The 20,804-nt window shown below is 43.0% G+C and overlaps 1 protein-coding gene across 1 annotated transcript in view; it reads right to left on the bottom strand.

Moving 5' to 3' along the window:
• elapor1 (endosome-lysosome associated apoptosis and autophagy regulator 1) overlaps nucleotides 1–20,804 on the bottom strand; it is a 125,372-nt gene that overhangs the window by 32,404 nt on the left and 72,164 nt on the right. Inside the window, exons 11-17 of the mRNA XM_041195811.1 lie at nucleotides 17,075–17,165; nucleotides 16,176–16,281; nucleotides 13,489–13,626; nucleotides 7,301–7,564; nucleotides 2,779–2,952; nucleotides 2,494–2,674; nucleotides 1,357–1,456 (exon numbers count right to left, since the gene is read on the bottom strand). Of these exons, the coding sequence (XP_041051745.1) occupies nucleotides 1,357–1,456; nucleotides 2,494–2,674; nucleotides 2,779–2,952; nucleotides 7,301–7,564; nucleotides 13,489–13,626; nucleotides 16,176–16,281; nucleotides 17,075–17,165 (1,054 nt within the window). The remainder of the gene's footprint in view (nucleotides 1–1,356; nucleotides 1,457–2,493; nucleotides 2,675–2,778; nucleotides 2,953–7,300; nucleotides 7,565–13,488; nucleotides 13,627–16,175; nucleotides 16,282–17,074; nucleotides 17,166–20,804) is intronic.

Raw genomic sequence — 20,804 nt, 5'->3', positions numbered from 1 at the left:
AGCTATCCTTTTAACTTCACCTATGCTATGTGCCTTAATTACTCTTGTGTGGTAGCAAATTCCACATTCTAACCACTCTGGGTTAAAAAGTTTATCATGAATTACCTACTGAATTTAGTGGTAACTATCATATATTTATGACCACTAATTTTGGATTCCCCCACCACTGAAAACATTTTCTCCAAGCTTACCCTGTCAAGCCTGTTATAGGGTGTTGGATATTATTTGGTAGGTTTTAATGTAATCTTTGTAGTCTTAAGTAGGTTAACTACAAGAACTATGTACAGTAAAGGAACTGTCTCCATACTTGCTTGTGCACACGGCTCTGCCCAACACTGCTAGGTGCAGGTCATGTGTTCTCTTACATCTCTGTGGGTGGTACTGTACACTGGTCCTGCATGTCCTATATGTGCCAGACTCTTATACTACAAAACCCTTTCATAATTTTGAAGCCTCTGTTAAGAGGCCCCTAACTCTCGTCTTTTCTTGGGACCTGGAATTCCCCATCAGAAAATACTGGTGAAAGCAGAAACAATAACAGCATTTAAAGGGAAATGAATAAGTATTTGAAGTTTGTTTTTAAAAAAGAGTTTGGTAATGGGGTATGACAAAGTGGATAGCTCTTCCAGAAAGCTAACAAAGGCCTGAATGTCTTCCTTCTGTGTTGTAAAATGCTTTGATTCTCTGCTTCCTCTGAAAATCAGCAAAGAAGGTGATTTTCCTTTGGACTTCTGAGGTTACTGTTCTCATATCACATCACCGTTTTGAAAAGCATGTCACCCAAAGTGAAAGCATCCATGATCTTTGGCTATTAGCAGATTAAACAGCCAAAGTCATTGGCTTTGGTTATACCTGCCTCTATAGACCAGTACAACAAGATAGCCCTTTCTTACCTGCATGAGTCAGAACCAGCACTCTGGCTCCTCCTGGCACCACATTAAGGTAACTTTTTTTTTTAAAGCTTACCTTAATGGCGACAGCCTCCAACAGCTCCTTTAAGAACTGCTACTGTTTAGGCCATACGTACATCAGGTAATCCTGAATATGCAGGCTCAATGCCTGCTGCATTCAGGCAAAAATAGTTTCTGGATTGGTTTCTAAAACAAGGGCAAGGCCCCTTATTCGCAAATTCAAAGATCCTGACCCTTGTTTAAGGTGACTGCCCAGGATGCCTCAGCAATGCGTGAATCAATAGAGGACAGGGACACATTCAGACATGGAAGATTGGCAGCAAATTTGAACGAGTTTGCACTTATCTTCTGCCCCGAAAACGAGTGCAATGATGCCCAATTCTACCCCCATTATTTCTGTGAAACTCGAATTTAACAATTCTCTAAGTAAACATAAATCATTTACCTATAAAAGAAGATTATATCAGGTAGTATTCTATCTTTTTCAGCAGAAAACAGATCAGCGACAGCAGTGATATTATCCAGTGTTTTTTGAGTGGTCACTCCTGAAATTATGAAAGAAAATGTCCTTAAAGTATTCATTTTAGTACCAGATACTGACGACTGGATGGGATTAATTTGTCATTAATGAGAGAAAAAAGTTTTGTATTTTTAAGATAAATCTAACTCAGAGTTATCTAGGCTAAGTTCTGAGACACATTCACCATACAGGCCCTTTACTGCAAAGATGCCCCCTGATTCTTTTAACTTTGAATTTTCCTCGATAAAATGAAAGATACTAAAAATGATTATTTTATTAGAAATACTGCTCCTAAGTCAAAGTTCATATTTGGTTTATAAATACACTGATTATTAGAACATAAGAAGGTAGGGTAACATCTTCCTTTTATACTTCATGTAGTAGTTGTGTAATGTTGTAGTGTTGTGTGGAGTGTATTGGGAGGCAGACAATATACTTTCAGTTAAATATTTTGGCTATTTAACCTGTCATAATCAGTTGTAGGGATATTGGCTCCTGATAGGTTTATAATAAAAATGACAAGGTGTCAGAAAATCCAATGCATATTTAAGTATATATTTCAATGTTCATGGTATTTGAATTAAGATTTAAAGAAGTTATGCATTTCAAGATAAAAGACACTTTGGCATTAAAATTAAATAAATGAGTTTAGATAATGGGCAAAGAAATTTCAAATCCATACATCAGCATGTGTTTAAGTTCCAACAGGCTAATACCCGCAGAGTGTAATTCAACACTTTTATATCTCTTATAGATGACAATGTGTAAAAATATGATGTCTTCTGCAGCACACAATAAAATAGATTGAAATTCTAACCTGCCAAATAAAATCATGCCTATTCAGCTTAAAAGCAAAGCCTTCGTTCTTATTCATTTAACATCAGGATATAGCTACAGCTCATTGTTACCTTTTCATTTTATCTGTAATCCAACAGACAGTAGCCCACCACACTGATCTGCATAATTTTCAAAAGCTTTAAGATTCCTATTAACATATCCATTCCAGCAAATCATTGTGATATATATGCACGATATAAATGTAGCCTTTCAGAAAAAACTCACCTATCAAATGATCTGCTAAATTGATGGGATGGGATGACATGATAGTCCTGAATCCTGTTACATCTGATGGAACGAGTGTAGACTGGCAGATATAAGATGTGACAACTCTGGCAAAGCCTTCATCACGATCGATGGCACTTTCAACTGTTACATTATCCACACAAGAGGCCAATTTCCTTCCCTTGTGAAAAACAGTGCAAATATTTAATGAATGAATGCAATTATTTGTTTTGTAGAAGTGAGAAAATAAAATCATTCCTGGCATCAAAGGGTTTTCATCCCTACCTGATTTCCACAGAGACCAATATTGAAATGGTAGAAGTATCGCACTCCTTTTGGAGTGAAATGAGGACCACTTGTAAGCGAAGTTGAGTCGTTGAGAAGGCTGAAGTCATACTGCCAAGTCCTATGTTCTTTGTGATATACAAATTTGCAATCGTTGTAACAGAGAGTGTGGTTCTGAGAAAGAGACGTCCATGAAAAACATCAACGTAGAGAGATTTCATTTTTATTTAAAACCATTAAAATCAATTTTATTTAAAACCTTTCACATTTTTTCAATAAATCTTCACAATCAATAAATGACTTCCAAAATGTTATACAGGTTGTTATACAGGCAAATGGAACGGCCAACTTAAAAAGAAACAAGGCCCCACATATGTCAATCAGATGAATTGACCTGGGTAACTTGCTTTTGTGTTACTGGTTGAGGGATAAACATTGGCCAGAATATGAGGAGAATTCCCCTGCTCTTCTTCCAATAATGGTGTAGTATTGACAACATTGTCCCAAACAGGAAGATCAAGTACTGTTTCGGATATTGGTGAGACTGAGGAGCAAGGGTCGAGGGAAGCCGGGGGGAGGGGGGGTGGATCTGGGAGGGGGCCCAGAGAGTTGTGTAATTAAAACTACATCAAATGAAAAAATAGCAAAGAAACAATCCTTACCTGACATTTAGCTGAACATAGACTCAAGGGGCATGGCTCCAGCTTGTAATATTCAAAGTGCTTCCCTGGCAATGTGCCATGCTGCTAGACCTCTCCACTCACTTTGCCACTGGCCCAATGTTGCAGCCTGGACAGCAAGTTTCTGCTGCAGCCTGCAGAAAAGGGAGGGTCATACTTTTTCATGCAGTCAGCTGTAAACGCCTCCGCTTCACTGCTGATCGCAAGACCTGGACCATTGCTTCTTTTGACTTTCAACCGAAAGAAGCGGCAGGTTTGAATACCGATTTAACCTACCCACTTTCAACTTTAACGGAGGCAGGACCGAGGCTGGGGGTAACCAACTCACACACAGGAGTTGGGTTGAAAATTTAATTATTATAATGAAGCTGCATGCCTCATTCTTATTCAGTTTTAACTCTGGGCAGCTGGGTATCCTGGGTTTCATAAAACTCACTTCCTAAAGGGAGGGAAGAACTGCTGGATCCAAGAGGTAAGTGCCTGTCCACTTACCAGCTGGATTCAGCATATCTGCCTCATCAATTCTCCCATATTTGGACTTTGTACCCTTCCAATCTCCCACCCAAGGCCTCTGACCATACACCCCACTGCACCTGGTATGAAAAAAAAATATAGGCCTCTGATCTCTAGCCCCTGTCCTTCCTGGCCTGATTCCCCTTAGGCCTCCACCCATGGTCTCCACTGCAAGTGGAGAAACCCTAGCTTCCGTGTTTCCCACGTTTTACCCTATCCTTCAGTTCCCAGTTGGTCAAAATGTTAAGATTCACCACATCAGTGCTTACAATATGCTACTCCCTCACTACTGTACTGAAGACTCAGCTAAATCATGTGCTCCAATCCCTGGAGTGGAGCCTAAACCCACAAATTTCTGACTTGGAGAAAACCACTTAACCTCACTAATTGTTCCCAGATGCAAGATATTCCTCACACCAATTTTCACATCCATAGACTACTTTGTTTATGGAATTTATAAACAAAAACATTTTTTCATGGTATGTATGATGAAAAGGATGTTCTAATGATCAAGTTTAGAAATGTGAAGAGCAATATACCTTCACCTTTGCACTAGTCCCTCTGTACCTTTTGGTCACCAGAGATGTAAAAATAAATTAACATTTTCTCTGCCAGAAGGGTCCAAACATCGATTTGCAGGAAAGTTGGCCGTGGATTTGGGAGGCAACAACACATTCAAGGACTTTGGAGAGGAAAGAGATGTTGGAGATTGTCCTGTAGTTTGCGAGGATAGTGGAGTCAAAGGTGGGTTTTATAGAAAGGGGTAATGATGGTAGATGTGGAGGGAGGGTGGACAGTGCCTGAAGAGAGAGAATCCTTAAAAACATCAACTAACACTGGCTACACTTCAAAAATTATTCATTAGCTTAAAAGCACTTCAAGATATCCTGAGGATGTGAAAAGGCACTATAAATGCAAATTCTTTTTTTATTTCCCCTGAGTATTCCTCTCATATTTCTTCTAAGTTCCAAATGCACAGTCTTAGACCTTCTTTCCACTGCTCAGATCTCCAATGTGTTGAAATTCTGACTTGTTGCAGATCCCATTTGATAATCTCCCAAGACTTCAAAACTTTAACACATTCCTCTCTGTCTTTCCTACCTCTTGAAACCTTCAGGCTATTAAAACCCACGGCATCTATTATCTCATCATTATCTCCTAATTCACCTCATTTTCTCACTTCAACCCATGGGCATTCACCTTGGTTTAATTTTTCAGAACATATTGAATTTTTAAGTACCTGAAACAGCAGGGTCAGTATAACTGCTTTGTTTCTGTAGTTACTACTTCATACTGTAGCACAAAAATGAAAACTCTGTGCCCGTGTGATTAATTGTTAAATCATTTTTGATCTTCAGAAATTATATTTTTGGGAAATCCATATCTTCACAAACAGGATTTTTCCTTTAAAATTTAGAAGGACGTTGCATTATCTGGACCTTTGGGTGCTGACCTGGAGTTTTCATAAAAAAGGTCATAAGTTCACCTTGGAACTGTCAACAAGCATGCCTTTTCCAAGAAATCACCTGATTAGCATGCTACTTGAGGGGCAGGGGTGGGGTAGAAGAGCTGTGTGTTTGTTTGTATTGCAATTACTTTAACTGATGGGGTAAAAAAACTGGTTTAAAGGCTAAAAAAACTTGTGAGTTACTGGAAACCATATGACAGAGATCAGCTTTAAGTTTTGGACTTACGTTTTTGAGTTCAGTTGGGACTAAACTGAGAAAGTAAAAGCTGCTCAGCTTGCCTTCTTGCCTTGCTTGAAATAAAGTGGTTGTCAGTCTCCAGCTAAGAATCCTCAGCTCATTGGAGCTTGTCTGTTTTTTGGAAACCTGAGAGCCTGAGATGAGGGATTAACCTGGCTGTATTCTCCACCATGCCGAAGCTCTGTTGGTGAGAATCTCCAGAGATCTACCAGGACCAGCGGCCCATCTTCACATGAAGGAGCTTCAGATCGACAGCATTGAGACCCTGCAAACTTTATCCTTTATTTTATAATGCATATCCTCTAAAGCTCATATAAGCAGAGAGTCCCTATCTGTTTGTCCTTTTTTTCTGTGTGTGTATGTGCATGCTGGGGTATTTTTAAAATGGATAAATAGTTATACTTCCAGAAGTAGTTTTGCTTAATAATAAGTCAATCATTCAGAGTTTATTGAAAGAAGTCTGGTTAAAGTCTCTTTTATTCTGGGTCTAACAGCAGCAAACGTAAATAATTGGCCATTTTGTAAACTAATGGTATGACCCTGTGGAGTAGTGGCGCTAGATAAACTGCACATTCCTCCAATCCTGGTCATAACAATATAAATAAGGTGTTGGACAGAAATGTTGTTATTGTAGCTAAACATACATTTTTACCCTCTCTCATTCTCAATCTCATAATCTCCTCGTATCCCCAGTAGTCTCCTCCACCCTTTCTCCAACTGTGAAGATGTGCAGCCAACTTGTTCTTGGACACCAGATGAAACTGCTTTGATACAATAATGAATGTCCAAATTCCCCTCCCTCGGGGAATGGATGTCGCCTCACTCAGTCTGTGGAGTAAGTCGAGATCACTGGTGGAGGATACTCTGACATTCCATGTTACTGCAGCTCAATATACTGACATGCAATGTCGGGGCTACACTTACTGCTTTGATATTGTTAGATATATATGTAGCTTGGCAACCAGAAAGGGAAATATTTGGAAGCCCTATTTGAAAAATTGGTCAGCGAGGTCGTTGAAAAAAAATGAGAAGCAGCAAAATTAAGGTGCTTCTATAAGAAACAGAAGCCAGCCAGGATTAAAATGATTTTTTTTCAAGTCAGCCACCTTTTCAGTTCAAACACTGTGGCTAAATTATAGGGAGTTATTTTAAGTTATATCATTCTGGGGCCTTAGTGCATCTTACACAAAGTGCATGGGCTAGCTGACCTCATAGGTAAGCACTGATTGTACTAGGTGGATGGTAAACCTCAAATCCCCACACCTAATAAAATGGTGCTCCTATCATCAAAGAACAGGCCTCAGGGTGCCAATAACTCACTGAATGAGGCACATTGTTTTTTTTTCCTTTCTATATGGATGCCATTTGAGTTTCAGAACTGGCAACATATTTCCAAACATACATCATTCTACAGCACAAAAGCCGTCTACATTACAGTATTAATTTAAAAGTGGGGGTGCTCTTCTGAGAATTGGGTTAAGGCCTATTTCTATGTCTGTCAATAGCTATCCTATGCAATGCCAGACCTGAAAATACTTAATGCTGTAATTGGGTATTATCATATTCATCAATGTTGATGTCCCACACATATTTTCATCCACAAATATAAATAACAATGATTACCAAATTATTTTGGGTGCCAGGTCCACATGGGATGCAAGACTCCTTTCCATAGTGATGATGAGCTTTGAGGTGTGTAATTGGTGGACATGACAGGCATTTATTGGACTCCTTGTCTATGTACTGTCCTGGTGCACATGATACACAAGATGATCCTGAGGAGTTCAATTCCATCGCGCATGGTACACAATATGATGAGACCCCTCCTATGACATTGGTCACATTGATGGAGTAAATTTTGGCAACATCAGGTGAATACACTCGACTCTGAAATATAGAGGCCATAACTTAAATATCTACTAGCCTTTATTAAAATGGAACACAAGATGCTTTGCTGCTGTGTAGAAACTTCATAATATTGGATATCTTTTCAAATAAAACAGAGAGAGTAATTTTTACCTTCACAAACTGGGAAGTAATCTGGCAAATTGAATTGCATTCCCATTGTAGGGCACACTTGATTTCCATCTCATTAAAAAGGTTTTTCACAAAGGAATAGTTGCTACAGCACTCCTGATTCATTCAATAGGCATTTATACACGCAGATGCACACACACACACACGCATGCGCATGTGTACATACACACACACACACACACAAACATACACCTTAATGCTCATGGTGGTGGGTCCTTTCACTGACTTAGAGAGCTGGTGATAGACAAGACACCTGCGACCATTCCACCCCTGTCCCCACCAACCTGATATAGTGCCACCCAGGCACTTACCTTATTTGGAGTCAGGGTTCTCATCATCCTCGTAGTGAATTTCCTGCCCCTGAAAGCTGCTAGCCAATCAGGAGGCTGGTAGCTCTCCAGTATCGGCAGTGCCATTGAGAGTATGGAGTGTGGCCACTGCTGCTACTACTGGATGCCCAGGCTGTAGGACCATCTTTAGAGACTGAAGTGAAGGCTGGTAAGGCGGGCTCACTGAGGCAGTCAGGAGGGCCCAGGCGAGGAGGTAGAGAGGGTTAGTATTTAGGGAAGATGGGGGTCTTTACCTTTGGGTGTCCATGTCTCTGGCAGGTATCTCTGTTGGATTCCACAAGTAGAAGGGACCCCCACCAGACTGCAGGCATACCTGTCAGGGTTAAGTGGCCACTTAAGGGTTTCAGTTATCTTCTGGGTGGTAAGGCTGTTCCTGAGACCAGATTTATTTGGAGGGAGTCAGGAAGGTGATGAGTCATCCAAACTGTACCTTCCTGCCCGATTAAAGTGCTCTGCCTCTCAGCCCACCTCCTGGGGGAAGACTAAAATTCTGCCTAATACGCTCACACACTTGGGGCTGCCTATATGCATGGCAGCATAAAATGCAAATTCATTAGATGTAATGTTCCTCATTCATTGAGACTGCAATGATAGTAATGTGGCATGGACAGTAAATGAAATAGTAGCTGAGGTCAAAGCTGTTTCCTCTTGCTCCAAATACTTGATATCTCACTGGATCTCCAACGTGAGTTACCATAATGATACAATATGCTTTGTACTAGAGTCTCTCCAAATACTGGAATTCTAATCTTTGCCAAATCCTGAAGGTGAGGTCCAATGCCAAAGTGATACATATATGTGGTAGGGGAATTGAGACCACAGTTAGTAATGAGTTAAGGTGACTCTCACACGCTGCCTGGTTAATAGGTTACTTCAATAAAGAGCCCAGAAAGCATGGCACCTGCCTGTTCTTTCAGGCAGAGCAAAATCATGAGGAATTCAAAATGGACACAGTGGAAAAATTTGAATGTCCATAAAATTACTTTTAATGTTGCGTTCATTTTTAAAAAAAAATTCATGGGATGTGGACATTGCTGGCTAAGCCAGCATTTAATACCTACCCCTAATGGCCCTTGAGAAGTAGGCGGTGAGCCACCTTCTTGAACTGCTGTAGTCCATGTGGTGTAAGTACACTCATAGGGCTGTTAGGAAGGGAAGTCCAGCATTTTGACTCAGCAACAGTGAAGGAACAGCGATTATAGTTCCAAGTCAGGATGGTGAGCAGCTTGGAGAGCAACCTCCAGGTGGTGGTGTTCCTATGTATCTGCTGCATTTGTCCTTCTAGGTGTTGGACGTTATGGGTTTGCAAGGTGCTGTTGAAGGAGATAAGTTGCTGCAATGCATATTGTAGTTGGCACACACTGCTGCCACTGTGCGTTGGTGGTGGAGGGAGTGGATGTTGGAGGTGATGGATGGGGTGCCAATCAAGAGGGCTGCTTTGTCCTGGCTGGTGTCGAGCTTCTTGAGTGTTGATGGAGCTGCTCCAGGCAAGTGGAGAGTATTCCATCACAATCCTGACTTGTGCCTTGTAGATGGCGGACAGCATTTGGGGAGTAAGGAGGTGAGTTATTCACTGCAGAATTCCCAGCCTCTGATCTGCTTGTATTTCATATAAGTACATTTCTGGTCCTTATTGAAACAATTCTTATTGCCAATTATGAAAATGATCTTTGCCCAATTCATATTCCACAAGCTTTAATTACCATTTTCCTGCTGAAATATTATATGTTCATAGGATTCGACCAAAATCTTTAACTGGGTTTCAGCTGGTGGATGACAGTCACTCGGACTGACACCCTCTTGTTCTTTTTCTGGTATGATTGAAGTCTGATCTATATATTTTATAGAAGAACCTCTCCGCTTCCACCAGGTATCCTTCATGCCTGCTCAGAAGAGCAGGTTAAAGTCGAAGACTGCGAGAAAGGAACGCGATATCACAGGGTAAACCTCTTGGGAGATTTTCACTGGTATGAAAGGTTAAAATTTCCCCTTACGTGCCTGTACAACTGATTTTGAAATGGTTAGGTAAAAATGTGAGAATGAAGAAAAAAACAATAAAAATTATCTATGCTACTTTGAACTAAGAAGTGCAACGTACCTCTTTTTTCAGCTCCCCCAATATCTGTGTGTGTGTCTCTCTCTCTCTAGCAGCCCCTGGAAGTGAGGCTGGTGCTTGCCAGAACTTGTGCATGGAGTCTGTTAACATGGGGAGGCTGCTGCGCTGCAGCAACCCCCAATGTAGGTTTCAACTGAAAGCAGGGTCTTTTATTATAGGTTGGATATAGACTGAGTGTGAGATCTGTCCATGTCCCTCAGGGGCATGATCTTTATAAAGTATGGATGTTTTTCTCCAATGAACAATTGTATGGAATTAAGAGGCCACCATGGATGGCATGTAAGTGGGAAAGTCTCAAACTCGTTGAACTGAATAGCTTGGGACCCTGTGGTATCTGTTTGCACCACCTGTGGGAGTTTGTAAGTATCAATGTCAGCAATTCCAAGCAAATAACATTTATTAACAAGGTAAAACTTGTTCAACACTAAATAATATTGGATAATGTCAGTTTAAAAAAAGAGATGATGCCAATATTACATGCCTGCTACATAGGAATGCACTTTGAAACAATCCAGTATGTCACATAGGCCTGACCATTATCATTGTCCTGGTTCTGGTGAAAGTTAACTTGGGAATGAATGTTGGATGCTGGAATAACAGATAATAATACAGCGTATGAAGACACAGTGAAGCAATGTCCCTGAGGTAGCATGCTATCCCAACTGCAGAAAACATTTATATCCAGGGTAAGCAAAGCAGAGTTGAATTCTACACTTGATTTCAAATTTGGGGCAGAATTTTGAGATTGGCAGGTGGGTGTGGTCGGTGGGCCCAGGAGCAGCTGGTTTAAAAATGTCCCAGGCAGCCCCAGGAACACTGCCACGGAAGAACGGCTGTTCTGCATTAGCAAAGTGATGGAGTTGAGTGCGGCTGGAGGCGCCAGGTGGGAGGGAAGGTCAGGTGGGCACTCGGACCCCCGCTTTTCAGATGAGTGCCTCATGGTCCTCCTGGAGGAGGTGGCTGCCAGGAGAGACACCATTGTCCCCAGAGATGGGAGGAGGAGGCCACTGCACCTCACAAAGAGGGCATTGGAGGAGGTGGCAGTGTTGGTTAGCAGCCATGGCATTGTGCGGTGCACATGGGTGCAGTGCCAGAAAATGTTCAATGACCTGCTGCGCTCAGGAAGGGTGAGTACCATGCTGGCATGGGTCAGTGTGCAGAAGTGTTAAGGTATGGCCGTTCCCCTGTAGACCTCAGAGGTGCTTGAGTCTGAGTGCTAACTGTCATTGATGCTGGGGCTGGCCAAGGGGTGAGCCCAGATGGCTTAGACTGAGTGCTTTATAGTTTAAGGGCCGTAACTCAGATGTGCCCTGCGAGGTGTTCCTTAGCTGGGGTTGGCCAATAGTGTTGCAGGTAGAGAGTGGACTAATCAATGCTCCTCTGTCCTTTCAGGAGAAGACAGGCCATAACCAAGCCGAGGTGTCACATACAGGCAGAGGCTCGCCCAACCTGCTGCTGCTGACCAGGTTTGAGCAGGACGCCCCAAATAAAGGTTAAGGTGCCAAGTGCCAATAAGCAACCAGCTGTAAACTATCTCCAAGGCTCCTCACAACTCAGGCTGGCAATGCTACTGACCCTTTTTATCCTGCATTTGGATGAGGTTCAGCAGATTGTCGGCTGCCCGCCTGCCCATTTTACCTGTGCGACGAGTGCGAAATCACACGGGCAATATAAACTACAGCTTCTTTGCCTTTTTAATGGCCTTAGCTGGCCTCGTAATTGATGGCGGGCACAGCTCAGACTCCCACCCTCGCCTGCCAACTGAAATATGGTGAGAGTGTGGGATGATGTCGGGATGTTCACCTGATGTCATCACGTGCTATTTTATGCTCGAGAGGGTTGGTCAGGCGCGCACCCACCTGCTCAGTGAAAAGTTCCGCCCATGACGTGAATGTTTAAATCAAAACTTTGCAGCCAGAGGAGCGCAGCTGCTGAAACAGTCACAAAGGAGGGTGACTCACAGAAGCCCTGCCTCAGGCTTTGAGAATTAACCAATCATCCTGAAAGGGTGAACATGATCAACAGTCTTAACAGCAGTAATTATGTTAGGGAAAAAAAAGACAGGGGAATCTTTGAAACTGTTAATCCAAAAATTTCTTAAAATACAGGGCAGAATTTTACCCTCCCTTGTGGGTAGGTTTCCAGGTGGTGTTGGTGGCCGGGGTTGTGGAGGGGTGGGGGGAGGGTGAGTAAAATGGCCTGGCACCTTTCTTGGTGCCTACCCACCTGCCCCTGCCCCTGTCACAATTTTACAGCAGTGGTGGTGAGTGGCCAACTCACCCATGTGGCAATTAATGCCCAGTTAAGGGCCACTTCCTGCCTCCACATGTATTTCTCAGGTGGCAGGCAACTTAGCCTGGTGATGGGTCGGAAATACGGCAGGTAACACTGCTTAGGCTTGGGGTGGGAAAGGGGTTGGGGAGAGATGCCTCTTCTACTCCCTGTTTCAATTGGAGGCATCCTACCAATTTCCAGTCAGCCCCTATTTCCCCTCCTCCCCCGCAACCATTCCTGTTCACTACCAGCCCCCACCCCAGTTTCTCTCAACCTGGACAGCCAGCATACTCCCCTCCCCTCTCCTGGCTCCAGCAATGAACGTTGTTGGGGACTGGCTGCAGTCCCAGCATTGGCCACAACTCCCGGTGGCACTGCTGGGACTAGAGATCTGCCGGCCACCCAGCAATGATGGTCAGCAGCGCTTGGAGGAAGGAACTTCCTCTCCAGACGGAGATGGAAGTCTCCCCTCAATTTACCATCCCAACGGACATTAAATTGGTGCAGGGCCACCAGACTGGCAGGAGATAAGCCTGTTTTGACATCCCCCATGGCCCCCACACGCTAGACATAAAATCTGGTGAAAACCGACGCTATGGCTTACTTCTCATACTTGAAAGAAAGTTATCGAGATGATGAGAGTCCCAAAACAAAGAGAAACTGTGGGCTGGAATTGACTTGATATGACTCAAACCAAAATTTACGCTGGTTCTGTACCAATCTTACTAACATCAATTTATGATGAGATTTCCTGAGAATCTGATTAGCATACAGCAAAGTAAAATCAGGCGTAAAATAATTGAAAAATAGGATAAACAACTAAAGCCTGAGGAAAGCGTGGAACAAATACCATTTTTCTTCTTTGTCTTACTGATGCTGTGAAAATTGAAGATTAAAGCCATCATCTCATCATTTCTGCACATTAAGCACAGCATGTTTAAGAAAATGCAATTGTTAATGTATCAGATTCTGATGCCATAAAAAAAAATCAATAATATAGAAAACATAATGTAGGTACCAGTATAAGGGTGTACCTGTTCAAATGAAGTCGTTCGTTGGAATGCCCACACGAAAGCAAGGGATGTATTTCTTTCAATAATATACGTGTATGGCTGTTTTTCTCTGGAGCCATTCCAAGCTTCCACTGATCTTGTACTTTCTTTAGTAGGTCCCTGAAATATTTGCATATTATTTAAGGATTTGTGACAAGAATTACTACAAACAAGCTGTTACATTTTATTGAACTGATCCATGATCTGAAGTATAATAAATGTTCATTGTCATGGTGATTTTTTTTTTTTCATTCATTCATGGGATGTGGGTTTGGCTGCTGGGCCAGCATTCATTGCCTATCCCTGGTTACCCTGGAGAAGGTGGTGGTGAACTGCCTTCTTGAACCGCTGCAGTTCATATGGTGTAGCTACACCCACAGTGCTGTTAGGGAGGGAATTCCAGGATTTTAACCCAGCGACAGTGAAGGAACAGCGATATATTTCCAAGTCAGGATGGTGAATGACTTGGAGGGGAACTTCCAGGTGGTGGTGTTCCCTTCTATCTGCTGCCCTTGTCCTTATAGATGGTAGCGGTCATGGGTTTGGTAGGTGCTACCTAAGGATCCTTGGTGAATTCCTGCAGTGCACCTTGTAGATGGTGCACACTGCTGCTACTGTGTGTCAGTGGTGGAGGGAGTGAATGTTTGTGGATATGGTGCCTATCAAGTGGGCTGTTTTGTCCTGGATGGTGTCAATTTTCTTGAGTGTTGTGGGAGCTGCTACATCACACTCCTGACTTGTGCCTTGTAGATGGTGGACAGGCTTTGGGGAATCAGGAGGTAAGTTACTCGTCGCAGAATTTCAAACTCTGACCTGCTCTTGTAGCCACAGTATTTAAATGGCTAGTCTAGTTCAGTTTCTAGTCAATGGTAACCTCAAGGATGTTGATAGTGGGGGATTCAGTGATGGAAATGCCATTGAACGTCAAGGGGCAATGGTTATATTCTTCCTTGTTGAAGATGGTCATTGCCCTGGCATTTGTGTGGCGTGAATGTTACTTGCCACATGTTAGCCTGGATATTATCCAGGTCTCGTTGCTTTTGGACATGGACTGCTTCAGCATCTGCGGAGTTGCGAATGGTGCTGGACATTGTGCAATCATCAGCGAACATCCCCACTTCTGACCTTATGATGGAAGGAAGATCATTGATGAAGCAGCAGAAAATGGTAGGCCTAGGACACTATCCTGAGGGACTCCTGCAGTGATGTCCTGAAGCTGAGATAATTAAGCTCCAACAACCACAACGACCTTCCTTTGTGCAAGGTATGACTCCAACTAATGGAGAGTTTTCCCCCTGATTCCCATTGATTCCAGTTTTGCTAGGGTTCCTTGATACCACACTTGGTCAAATGCAGCCTTGATATCAAAGGCCGTCATACTCACGTCACCTCGGGAGTTCAACTCTTTTGTCCGTGTTTGTACTGTGGCTGTAATGAGGTCAGGAGCTGAGTGGCCCATGCGGAACCCAAACTGGGCGTCAGTGAGCAGGTGATTGATAAGCAAGTGCCGCTTGATAACACTGTTGATGACCCCTTCCATTACTTTACTGATGTTTGAAAGTAGACTGGTGGGGTAGTAATTGGACAGGTTGGATTTATCCTGCTTTTTGTGTACAGGACATACTGGGCAATTTTCCACATAGCCGGGTAGATCCCAGTGATGTAGCTGTACTAGAACAGTTTGGTTAAGGGTATGGATAGTTCTGGAGCATAAGTCTTCAGTACTATTGCTGAAATGTTGTCAAGGCCCATAGCCTTTGCAGTATCCAGTGCATTCAGCCATTTCTTGATATCATGTGGAGTGAATCAAATTGCCTGGAGACTGGCATCTGTGATGCTGGGGACCTCCGGAGCAGACCAAGATGGATCTTCCACTTGGCACTCATGGCTGAAGATTGATGCAAATGCTTCACCTTGTCTTTTGTACTGGTGCACTGAAAAACTCTCTCAGATACTAGACAGCAGCTTTTAAAATCATAAGAGAAGATGACCAATGTGCACGATAAAAATACAGGTACAGAATTGACAAGTTTACATTGGGACTACAAGTTTGCATCCAGGATCCCACAGAAGGTATGTAGCAACCCGCCGGGGTGGCAAGGATTCATTTGGAATCAAGTTCCTATGAAGTCATTACACACAAAGGCGCAATGGTGAAGTTTGACCAAGGACAAATCAAATCCATTCCAGTTCCTCAAACAATGTGCAATTCTACTGCACCTAGGACAAGATCCCAAAACCAACCAGGAACAACATCCAAGAATGACTACCATGCCATGTTTTTACAATAATATAAAGACACCAATCACTCATAAGGGATTGTGTAAACACATTGTGTTCATATACTAAGACTAGACACATGAGAACATTTATACAAAGGTAGAAAACTTGAGGACATCGGCAGCAGAGCTGTGTGTGTGCTATGTTCTGGGTCACAGGTCAAAGTGAAACTGAGACTGGATCACATGACACTTCCCTTCTAGTGATGGCATGCTGCTATCTCCGAAGGGCACGTTACACCAGTATCCTGAAGATCTTCCACAACAGAAAGCTCAAATTCATTCAAGGCTCCTTGATGAGTTAACTATATCCCTCTCCACACCTTACATTAATCCGCACCCCTCAAAGCCATTTAACCTTAGTCCAAAAATAAATGGAGTATAGCTTACCACCAAGAAATATAACTCGCAGTCTGCAGTGCACACCGTCTCAAAGATAAAAGTGATCCGAGCAACTTCTGGGTTGTCTAAATTCTCTATTGTTGACTCTGGTGGCCTGTGAAATAAATCAAACATGATAAGAGCATAAGAAATAGGAGCAGAAAAGGACCATACGACCTGTCGAGCCTGCTCCTCCATTCAATATGATCATGGCTAATTTCGTGCCTCAACAAGAAAAAAGATAAAACTTAGATTTTTTTAAAAAGTGGTTCTCTCTTTTATGCGGTCATACTTAAAGCAACCACATGAATTCATATTCCTTTCACACATTTTCCTTTTGAAATATAATTAAGTTGAAGGAAATGAAATATGTATTTTTTCCGAGCATTTGGGCCTTATCATCAAGAAGTTTGCTATTACGAGTGAACTTTCATTTAAGGAGACTTGTTTGAACTCATGCCCTCACACCTACAACCATACTTCCATAGACAGTCAGCTAGGAAACCTAAGTGTGAACCCTACCCTCACCTAACACTTAAACCTAAAACTAAAGCTCTTTTGCCAGACCTGAGCAAAATGTCTGCAGTACAGTACAGAGTAATCACCATCAACGGAGGATTCTCCAACATTGCTCACCTTCTGATTCTTGGACAAAGAAGCCGCACTTGGGCAATCTGCCTGGAAGTAACTGCACTGAACCATTTTGCATTACAGCAAATGATAATAGCATCTATTATGTATGTGTATCACTTGGTGAGGAAAATACAAGGGAAAAAGGGGAGACTGTAGAAATATACATATTTTAATAATCTATCTAATTATTAAAAATCAGCACAAAAGAGATCCTGAACTTCATGAAGTCCTTGTTTATGCTATACAAGTAATATGGTATAAAGATCTTTTCTTACCTAAATCCAGCAACGTGCATCATCAGCATCAAGTAATTATTGCTCGCACTTGCCACTGAACTACGTATATGGTCTCCAGCCACCTCCCACCCTGAAACAAAGGTATTTCTTTAAAAGAACTGCAGTTGATTCTCCACAGAATAAACAACTCACGTCTTACAAATACCAGTTTCTCCCTCCAACATAATTTTTAGTTAAACACTCAAAAAGGTACATTCATGCTATCGGCATGAGCATTCCTCTCCTCAGTTCCGTTGTGCAGCAAAGAACAAAGGAGATTCACGATGCCAAGTTTCTGCCCTCTCTGCAAATCTTCGGGAAGAGCAGTCGGAGAGGCGTTCCTGTCAGCTGCTCAGAACCGGCCTGCACTGAGTTCGAAAGGAGAGTGGAGAAAAATAACAAATTGTGACATCACAGGAAAGAAGCAATTTGATTGGTTGGAGAAAAAGCTTGCTGTTTGGTGAGTGTCTAGTAAGTGTTTAAGGTTTATTCTATTCATAAGGTTTAGAACAAAGTAGGAACTGTACTTTTTTGGTAAGGTTTATTAAGTAGGGCCAATTAAAATAACTCTCCACTTGGATAAAACAGCACGATTTTAGGGCGTAAAACAGCACGAGTGGACAGACAGTCAGGAGATTGAAAACAGTGTGAATACAGAAACGTAAATTTCTAAACAAGCACATGGAAAGTAAGAATTTATGGGCACAGGAGAGGGAGCTAATTTATGAGTGCGGGTGAAGAATTTCTACTTTCTGCTAATCGCCAGTTTATAGTTAACAGTACAAGAATAAGGTTAAAGTAAGTTAAAGTAAGTAATAGTAACTAAAGTTTAAGTAAAAAAGTGATTTAAAAGTTTAAGGTTAAGGCATAGCAGGATAGCTCAGCCAAGCAGAATGCCCATCCTGTGGCATGTGCGGAGTCATGGACACTTCTTGTGACCCAGACGAGACCATGTGCAGGAAGTGTCACTGGCTGTACAAGCTTGAGCTCCGCGTTTCAGAGCTTGAGCAGCGGCTGGAGACACTGAGGTACACCCGTGAGGCAGAGAACTATGTGGTTAGCACGTTCAGAGAGGTGGTCACCCCGCGTTAGGGGTAAGCTTGTAGATAGGGAATGGGTAACCGCCAGGCAGTCCAAGAGAAACGGGCAGCTAGTGCAGGAGTCCCTAGAGGTCCCGCTCATTAACCGGTTTTCCATTCTAGATATTGGGAGGGCAATGGATCCTTGGAGGAGTTGAGCAACAGCCAAGCCCATGGCAGCACGGTTGGCCCAGCTGTTTAGCAGGGGAGGAAGAAGAGGGGAAGCGCAATACTGATAGGGGATACTTTAGTTAAGGGAGCAGACAAGCATTTCTGCGACCGTCAACGGGACTCTAGGATGATTTGTTACCTCCCCGATGCTAGGGTCAAGGATGTCACAGAACGGTTGCAGGACATTCTTCTGGTGGAGGGCAAACAGCCAGAGGTTGTGGTACACGTTGGTACTAATGACATAGGTAGGAAGGGGGGTGCGGTCCTGCAACTGGAATTTAGGGAGCTAGGTAGAAAATTAACAAGCAGGACCACTGAAGTAGTAATCTCCGGATTACGCCCAGTGCCATGTGCAAGTGAGTACAGGAATAGGAAGACAAGGCAGATGAAAGCGTGGTTGGAAAGATGGTGGGGGGTGGGGGGGGCTTTAGATTTCTGGGACACTGGGACTGGCTCTGGGGGAGGTGGCACCAGTACAAGCCAGACGGGTTGCATCTGAATAGAGACAGGACTGAGTTCCTTGCGGGTTGTTTGGCTAGTGCTGTTGGGGAGGGTTTAAATTAATTTAGCAGCAGTGAGGGAACCAGAAGAGAATATCAGAAATAATACCAGGGTGCATGGAATGCTGAGAGAGGCAGATAGCACTAAAATAGAGAACAGTAGGTTAATAGATGGAGTCGGAGTAAGGGTGCAAGTAATGAAGTCTCAATCAGGGTTACACTGCATGTATGTATATGCGTGGAGTATAGTTAGTAAAATTGGGGAGTTACAGGCACAGATTGCCTTGTGGGATTATGATGTCGTGGCGATAACAGAGACCTGGCTTAAGGAAGGGCAGAGCTGGGTGGTAAATATTCCTGGGGCAGAATTTTATGTCCCCCAGGCGGGCACAAGCCTGACCCAAACGGACACAAAATAGTGTGCGATATTTCAGTTGGCAGGAGAGCTCAAGAGCTGGCAGCGTGCCCACTGACAATTAAGAGGCCTATTTAGGCCATTAATCAATTAATTAAATTATATTTTTCACTGCCCATCCAACCTTACGGTTAGCATGTGGGTGAATCAGCCAGGCGGCCTTTTCATTTTTGAGGAAACCTCATCCACAGGCGGGATGAGGTTTCCGACATTAATTTTTAAAAAATGTTTCGACAGATTTTTTATTATGTCGACGTTCATGTGAGTGAGTCCTATGTGGAGACATTTTTTTCACATTTTCCACATCTTTATTTAAGGGTTTTATATTCTTCAGCTCCCTGAGGCAGCTGTCTGCCTTCAGGGAGTTTTCATTGTGCGCTCCTCCGCACATTCGCAGAATTAGGCGCTCGCCCTCTTCCCACCCTCAATCAGGCAGCACTAAGCTACTCAGAACACTTTTCACGCTGGCTGGCCGTTAATTGGCCAGCCAGCCCGAAATTGCGGTCGGGGGCCAATCGTTTGCCGGCTGCTCCCAGGCCCACCTGCTGCACCCGCCCAAAGATCCAAAAATCCTGCCCCTAGTTACAAGGTTTTCAGAAAAGCTAAGAAAGGGAAAACTGGAGGAAGGGTGGCATTTTTGGTTAAGGAGAGTATTGCTGTTACTGGAGGAAGAGGATGTGTATGAGGATTCAAAGACAGAATCGATTTGGCTAGAGCTAAGGAATAACAAGGGTGCAGTTACATTGCTTAGTATAACATATAGACCACCAGCTGGTGGGAAGGATATGGAGGAACAAATGTGCAAGGGAATTACAGAGATGTGTAAACATCATAGAGTAGTTATAATGGGGGACTTTAATTACCCGTGTATAAACTGGGATAGTGGTAGTCTAAGGGGCAGTGAGGGACAATTGTTCCTAGATTGTGTTCAGGAGAATTTCCTACAGCAGTATGTGTCCAATCTAACAAGAAAGGAGGCACTGCTAGACCTGGTTCTTGAGAATGAGATGGGCCAAGTAGACAGTGGGGGAACATTTGGGGCACAGTGATCATTGTATCATAAGGTTTAGAACGAGGGTGGAAAATGACATTGCTCAATCCAGATTAAGAATAATCAACTGGCAGAGAGTGCTCTTCAATGGGGCAAGAACAGACCTGGGCTGGATAAACTGGAACCAAAGCCTGGTGGGAAAAATAGTAGCTGAACAATGGGCCATCTTCAAAGAGGAGATGGTTTGGGCACAGTCAAGCTATGTTCCCTCAAAAGGGAAGAGTAGGACAAACAAATCCAGACCTCCCTGGATGACAAAGGAAATAGAAATTAAGTTAAGGAAGAAAAAGTGTGCTTATGACAGGTGTAGCAAATACAATTGAGAACCAAGCTGAATGCAGAAGGTTCAGAAGGGATGTGAAAAAGCAAATATGAGAAGCAAAGTGGGATGATGAGAAAAGACTGGCAGCTAACATAAAAGGAAATTCCAAAGTATTCTGTAAGCACATCAATAGTGAAAGGGTGGCAAAAGGGGGAGTAGGGCCGATTAGGGACCAAAAAGGAGATTTACACA

This window comes from Carcharodon carcharias, chromosome 9 (genome assembly GCF_017639515.1).
Source record: "Carcharodon carcharias isolate sCarCar2 chromosome 9, sCarCar2.pri, whole genome shotgun sequence".
In the NCBI taxonomy this organism is placed as follows: Eukaryota; Metazoa; Chordata; class Chondrichthyes; order Lamniformes; family Lamnidae; genus Carcharodon; species Carcharodon carcharias.
This window is presented reverse-complemented; position numbering and strand designations above follow the sequence as displayed.